At 37.3% G+C, this 7,047-nt stretch overlaps 1 protein-coding gene across 1 annotated transcript in view; it reads left to right on the forward strand.

Moving 5' to 3' along the window:
• galnt13 (UDP-N-acetyl-alpha-D-galactosamine:polypeptide N-acetylgalactosaminyltransferase 13) overlaps positions 1-7,047 on the forward strand; it is a 44,604-nt gene that overhangs the window by 24,119 nt on the left and 13,438 nt on the right. The window contains exons 8-11 of the mRNA XM_024286992.2: positions 806-986; positions 2,487-2,626; positions 3,663-3,761; positions 4,875-5,009. Of these exons, the coding sequence (XP_024142760.1) occupies positions 806-986; positions 2,487-2,626; positions 3,663-3,761; positions 4,875-5,009 (555 nt within the window). The remainder of the gene's footprint in view (positions 1-805; positions 987-2,486; positions 2,627-3,662; positions 3,762-4,874; positions 5,010-7,047) is intronic.

Raw genomic sequence — 7,047 nt, forward strand, 5'->3', positions numbered from 1 at the left:
CCTCACCTATGTAACACTACGTTTATTTGATCTTTTTTCCATGTTGTATTCACACAATACACATAAAATCATGCAGAAGCAGAAAATTCAGTGGAAAAAAGAGATTAATTTTGCTGTGGAAACCCCAAAAATGTTTAACAAACTTTTCTTACAACTCACAATGCAAAGTTTTAGGTGTAATTTGATGAAAACAATAAAAACAAGTTGTGTTAACAAACTAATCAACATGTTTTTGAATAAAAATGCCAAAAAAAAATTTTTTTCCTCATAAATTTTCCTTGATATGTTTGGGGAAAAATAATAAAATAGTTTTTTTTGAGAAGTTTGATTCCAGCTAGATTTCAAGTCTGCTCGGCTGGAATCTGCTCTCAGATGGAGGCGTGTCTGTCCACTCTGAACTGCTCCCCTCCCACGACATCGGCGGGCGGGACTTTCGCAGAGTTTCCGCAATTTTTAGACAACACCGATTCTTGTTTTTGTGGAAAATAAAATGATCGGTTTCCTCGTTGTTGGATTTCTAAAAGCAGACGGCTCCATTCTGCCCCGCCCCTTACTGCGGGTCCTCTGCTCCGCCATCAGATCCACGTTCATCTTCTTTCATTTAATAAAATAAAAGATTGCTTTTATCCAAAAACTACAAATACTTGTCATAGTCTCTCTTTAATTCAAAAAATGTTAATCTTATAATATTAGAAAAAGTTTATTTTAGATGTAGTTTTATTACGCTGATCAAAGAGCGTCCATCGGTTCCAAATGGTGAAGGAAACCTATTTCAGCATTTTTCTTTCTCCTCGTGTGTCTATAGATCTGGCAGTGTGGTGGCTCCCTGGAAATCGTGACATGCTCACACGTGGGGCACGTTTTCCGCAAAGCCACCCCCTACAGCTTCCCTGGAGGAACGGGTCAGGTCATCAACAAGAACAACAGACGGCTGGCGGAAGTTTGGATGGACGAGTTCAAAGATTTCTTCTACATCATATCTCCAGGTAGAGAACAGCTCATCGCTCAAGTCTTACTATCCTACTAGTTTTTATCAACATTTTAATGTTTTATAGATAATTGAGAAGTGCAAAGGAAGCTGTATATAGATTTTATCTATTTTCAAAAAATCAAAATTCAATTCAAAAAGTCCTGATCGGTTGTTATTCTTTCTTCTCTTGTATCTTTTTATTCATTCAATAATTCATGAATCCCTTTTTACTTTCATAATGACATTCTATTGCTCTCAAAGAGGAGAAGCTAAAGTTCAGTTGTTGGGCTTTTCCAAACTTAACTGAAGGAATTTGTCCTTGGAAGCTGGTTTTTGTTCCCAACAAAGTTCGAAACCGTGGAAAAACAAAAGCAACAAAGCTGCGCCGCTTGAGAGCTGAGCGCCCCTCCATCTGTCGACTCAGTGATGTGATTACCCTTTAGCACAGAGCGCTTTTCCGGAAATCTCCAGAAAACCTACATTATAAGATATCTTTTGTGAATCTGCACATCTTCCGGCGTGAATTGTGACCTTCTCTTCCTCTCATTCAGGAGGTTCTCTCCACAGACACAGCCAGAGGGAGTGATGGATGAGGGGTTTTATTATTTTTTATTTTTCTGCGTATTGTGGTCCCACAATGATTTTTTTTTTTGTTCCTCCGGGACATCAGGGAGGATGATCTGCTCTGCTCGCTTTTTGGCTCAGAGGATCTTAGTAAACTGCGAAGTCTGATCTCAGGGTGGCGTAGAGCCATTCAAGTTGTGCATCTCCCTCCTTCTGGCTCAGATCACACAAAGCATGCCACGATCAAAAAGGATATTAAGTCCCTGTGACGTGTGAAGCTCCGACCCTACAGAGAGGCAGATCCAGCGGGGGGAAAAGTGTCCTTCATCTCATTGTCTTTAATCACCAACTTAACATTTCCATCTCTCGGGTTGAGGCTTTGTGGGTTTTCACAGAAAGTGGTGTTTACTTTGTGTTGTCGGCCTTTGATGGGTTTATACTGTGAAGTGTTGCAGGTCATTCATTGCTGGAAAGTTTTTTTTTTTTTAATCATGCTCGTTCTCTCATCGCAATCACGCTCTTTCATGATAAATTACCACCCTGCATCTATCTACATGCAAGCCATGAGCTCTGGAGAGGCACTCCAGGGAGAAACCATCTGCCTAATGTGTTTGTAAGTGTCTGTGCCCAGTTACTGTGTAATCCTTTCCCCATCTTCAGTCTCATCAAAGCTGCACTTTCTTTTGACCTTACTTACATACATCATGCATACATCGCACAATAGGCCGCAGATGTTGCACTTGTGTGTTTTCTTTGTGGCACATTTGCTGTGTGTGTGGATCGGTTTATGTTTGATTGCTTAACAGAAAACCTCTGATCAATGACTTATCCCTTATTTTCCAGAGGGATTGTAAAAGTGTTTGTGCAAAGGGGCCCTCCAGTGTTTGATGTTGGTGCTGCAAGAAAATCGAAACCGCTCTGACAGAACCCTGACTTCCAATCTCACCTGCAGGCGTGATGCGGGTGGACTACGGAGACGTCTCCTCCCGGAAAGCCCTCCGCGAGGCCTTGAAGTGCAAACCCTTTTCTTGGTACTTGGAGAACATCTACCCCGACTCACAGATCCCCAGAAGATATTACTCTCTTGGTGAAGTATGAACGCTCTTGCCTCCTTTTTCTCACTATGCCGTGTACTTTTTCAGCGCTGCTTTTCTGCGTTGGCCGTCCACAGAAAGGGAATGCTGTGGAGAGATGGACGGGAAAGCTCAGTCTGAGGGTTCAGAGATTGCTTGACTAAACAAGATGGAGGCAAACATGCCCCCTCGTTCGCAGCCAGCATGTACAGTATGATAAAGCACTGCACGAGTGCTCACCCACTCAATATTGACTCCTCTGGCATATTTGCACAGCTATACTGTGCGTGCTGGGTGGGGGAGATAAAACCCGTGTGTGCATTTTGTCAACTTAGAGTTGACATGATGGAGGATAACAGAAGGGAAAAAGCAAAAACGGATCATGTTTAGCAAAAATACAATCATTTTTAGAAGTCTAATAAAAAAATAAAGTTTGCATGATAAGTTAACTTTCCTTTATTAGTTATTTTCCAGTGATGGACTTTACTCAACTGGCTTTGGGAAGCAGTGGAGACTTTAGACATGCAGCGTTAGCATATAGCCTCATTCAAAACCTGAAAATATAAAACATCTTTAAAATAACAAAACATTAACAAAACTTATGGACAAAAGGCAGAACAAGATTAAAGTATCAAAGAAAATGAACATTTTAAGCCTTGAACATTTTGAGATTTTCACAAAGTACATTTGCTGTTATTTTCGACTGAGTATTAGGGCCAGTTTACAACCATTTTTTTTATTACAACTTTAATTTTCATTAATTTATGGAAAGAAAGTCTTTTAACTGTTAAATTAATAATATAAAGACGTATACTTATGACTACAAAGTCATATGACATTTTTTTTGTAAACCTATGACTTTTAGTCTCGTAAATTTACTAGGTTTTTCTCTTGAATTATGAGATTTAAAGTCTTAAATTTGCATGAAAAAAACTTGTAATATTAGTGTTTTTCATTTTGGTGGCCCTAATACTCTGTCATTTTTGCAAGCTCATTTCAAAGTAATGTTTCATTTGGGAAAAAAAAAATCCTAATAATGTCTTTACTGTCTGAAGATCAGAAATGTGGAGACCAATCAATGTGTGGACAACATGGGAAGGAAGGAGAACGAGAAAGTGGGCTTCTTCAACTGTCATGGCATGGGAGGGAACCAGGTAAGAGACCAGGTGGAACTGTAATCATCACAACTTATATTTGATGAACACTCAGAAGTCAGAAACGTCGTTCTAAACGATAATAATAATAGAATGTATCATCATCTCCCAACCGAACCTTAAAAACAATGTCTGTTAATATTAAAATAACTGAATTTTGTGTCAGTAAAGGTGTTTTTTTTCATTTTTATCCAGCAATCTTATGATGAAATTCTAAATATAAATCCAGAAATTCCTCTGAGAAGTTCCTGTAGATTTTGTATAAATCGAACAGAACACCTTGAAGACTTACCCGTCTCTGGGTTTGGTGATGCACCATTCAGGGAAGAGATGCACCTGCGTAAATGTCAGCTACCTTTTGAAGAAAATCCTCCTGCAGCCCTCACATGAAAATGTAAATATTAAGCCTAAAAATAAACATCTGCACACTCCTGTGGAATTTCCGGAGCAAGTCGTGCAGACTCAAGTTATATAGAATTTTTAGCTTATGGGTTTAGAAGTGACAACATTCCAAAACAGCATAATAGTCCTAAAGAAAAAAAATTAGGGAACAGTTTGCCCAAATGGATGGGTTTGTGGTGCTCCCTCCACCCAAACATCCACCCTCTGTTGACAGACAAAGAAGAAGAGCAAATAAGACAGCTCAAGAATCTCACAGGACTATAAATATGCTGCAGGAGGAATGAGTGAAAATCCTGTGAGGGCGAAGAGAGAGGCTTGTGAGACGTTAAGCACATTTTCTTCATGTCCTTCTGTTCGTAAGATGTAAAAAGTTGTAGTTTTGCCTAAAACATTAAAGGAGTGTTCCATACCAGACGTTTTTTTTTTTTTTTTTGAAAAAAGGACATTTTTATAATCACATGAGCAGAACAAAGAAACAAAGACATCCTATGTATTTATTTTTGTCAGTTTTTGCCCCACAGTCATTAAGTTATCATTGATCTTAGACACACTTCATCCTGCAAAAGAAGAAAATAAGAAAGTAAAGCATTATAAACTTAATTCTTAGCCTTTTACACATTCAACAGCAATCAGAAAGCCATATTAACAATGCATTTTTTAATTTTTGCAACATAAAAGCTGTCAATCAAATAAAAATGTTGTTTATTCCAGGTGTTCTCATACACAGCGGACAAAGAAATCCGCACAGATGATCTCTGTCTGGATGTTTCCCGCCTCAACGGACCCGTAGTGATGCTCAAGTGTCACCACATGAAGGGCAACCAGATGTTCGAGTATGACGCTGAGGTAAGTTCAACCAAAAACACCAGCGGGAGACTGTTGCTGCAGGTGCTTCTGCTATGACGGCTGACTTCCAGAGAAATGCCAGATGAAACATTGTGATTCATGAGGAGATTTTGTGTGGATTTGTCAGTACCTCCTTCCTGCCAGAAGATGGTGCTGTGTGTGTCTTCCTTTTTCCTTTTTTTTCTCCATGCTTTTATTTTGAAGCAGCACAGGGGTTGTTGTAATTTACACCCAGCAGCTGTGTCTCCTCTTGTTTTCTCTCATTTCATATAGTATGTTGGCAAGTGGGAATATAATTTTGAGGTAAGCCGTCCAAGTGATTCCTCCTGATTTATTCCTCCATAGTTTGTGTCCTGTGCTTTTATTCTAGTAACCGTGAGTGGACTAAAAGATTGAAGAAATAGATTAGATCAAATCATCGTGACTTTGTTGTTTTTATTTTCACTGTTCTTGATCAAGAGGGAAAAAATCTAAATGCACTACAATGAATTTATACTAAAAATTGCTAGGATACAAATTAGTTTTTTTTTAGACATTTTATCTTCCAAACTCCTGAGAAATTAAGAGGTTGTTAAATAACTTTATGAATGAGGTGCAGAACTTTGCTTTTTTAATGATATTTAGATTTATCTCTCTCTGACTTGCACTTAACATGTTTTTACAGATTTATTTAGAGTTCAAACTTGCAAATACTTTTTATTCTTAAAATTAAAAATAATTTAAACAATTGTCATTTAAAACTTCTCTTTCATGACCAGGAGTTTCCTTTTACTTTAAATTCCATTTAAATGAATGATTTGAAAAGCAGAAATATTTGTTGTAAACAAAAAAAAAAATAAATGCATTTTGAATCCCTTCGGAAAACTAAAGTATGTTCCTCCAACTTTGCTGGCTTACGAGTCAAAATACATTACGGGTTATACAACTTATAAAAGCATTTTTATGTCAATAATTTATGCATTTTTAGGTCACTGGGGAGGTAGCTGGAGTGCTGCAGTGTTATGTATAAATGACGAAAATGTCATATTGCTGATATGTCGATTTGACAAGGTGAGGTCGTTTCATCAAGCACAGCACAAACTCTAGAGTTTGTGTTGTTGGTGCTTTCTAAAAGAAAAAGGTAAATAATTTATAAAAAGTCTCTTTTGTAAACAGCATGGGGATTTACCGCCGTCTGAGGCGAGGCGTATTTTTAGCTCAGGTGTGACTGGCATGGACTGGCTCCTGCATGACTGCGGTACAGTTGGCGTTTTATGTGGTCATCAGTTTGGCTTCCACACGAATACCTGACTTTTTTATTACTGCTGCACGATCAACACCAGCAGCTCTCCTAGTTTTTTTTTTTTTTTTGGCTTGTGAAAGCACAATGAGAAACACATTTCTTTTTATGAAAGTTTTTGAAACTCTGCTGGAGTTGCCAAGTTTTCCATTTTTTTAATTGGCCCGCATATTATATTCTTTCTTCTTCTTTTTTTTTTTTCAATAGGATATTCTACTGTCTTTATTTAGCAACAGTAACAGAATTCCAAAAGGTGTATAGAATTAAAAAATAGATACTTTTTCCTCTGTTTTCTATACCAATTTGATGAAATATTCTTGAAATAATGTGCTTCATATTAGTATGTGATGCAAGGATCAGTTTAAGATTTAGCAGATTTAATCCTTCATCTTAATTAGGATAACTCTTTAAGGGGAAAAATAAAACACAATTTAAAGAGCTTCCCAAATGCCATTTTATATATATATATATATGTATATGTATGTACACATTGCAAGATTTTGTACGATATGAAATTTAATTTAATGTTAAGTAGGTAGATAGGCTCGATCAGATAATATACTTCAACCCGAACTGGATATTAGATAAAAATGTACATAATGATCCCTTGTTTGAAACTTTACAGAAACTTTTTTACTCAAGGGATTTTTTTTAATATTCATATCTTTTTAATACATCAAACCCCTCCCCCATTTATTATACTGTCCTGATAGTTTGAAAGTCTCAAGTTCAGTGTCCACTTTCAGTCCACAAGGGATG

This window comes from Oryzias melastigma, linkage group LG21, assembly GCF_002922805.2.
Source record: "Oryzias melastigma strain HK-1 linkage group LG21, ASM292280v2, whole genome shotgun sequence".
Classification (NCBI taxonomy): domain Eukaryota; kingdom Metazoa; phylum Chordata; class Actinopteri; order Beloniformes; family Adrianichthyidae; genus Oryzias; species Oryzias melastigma.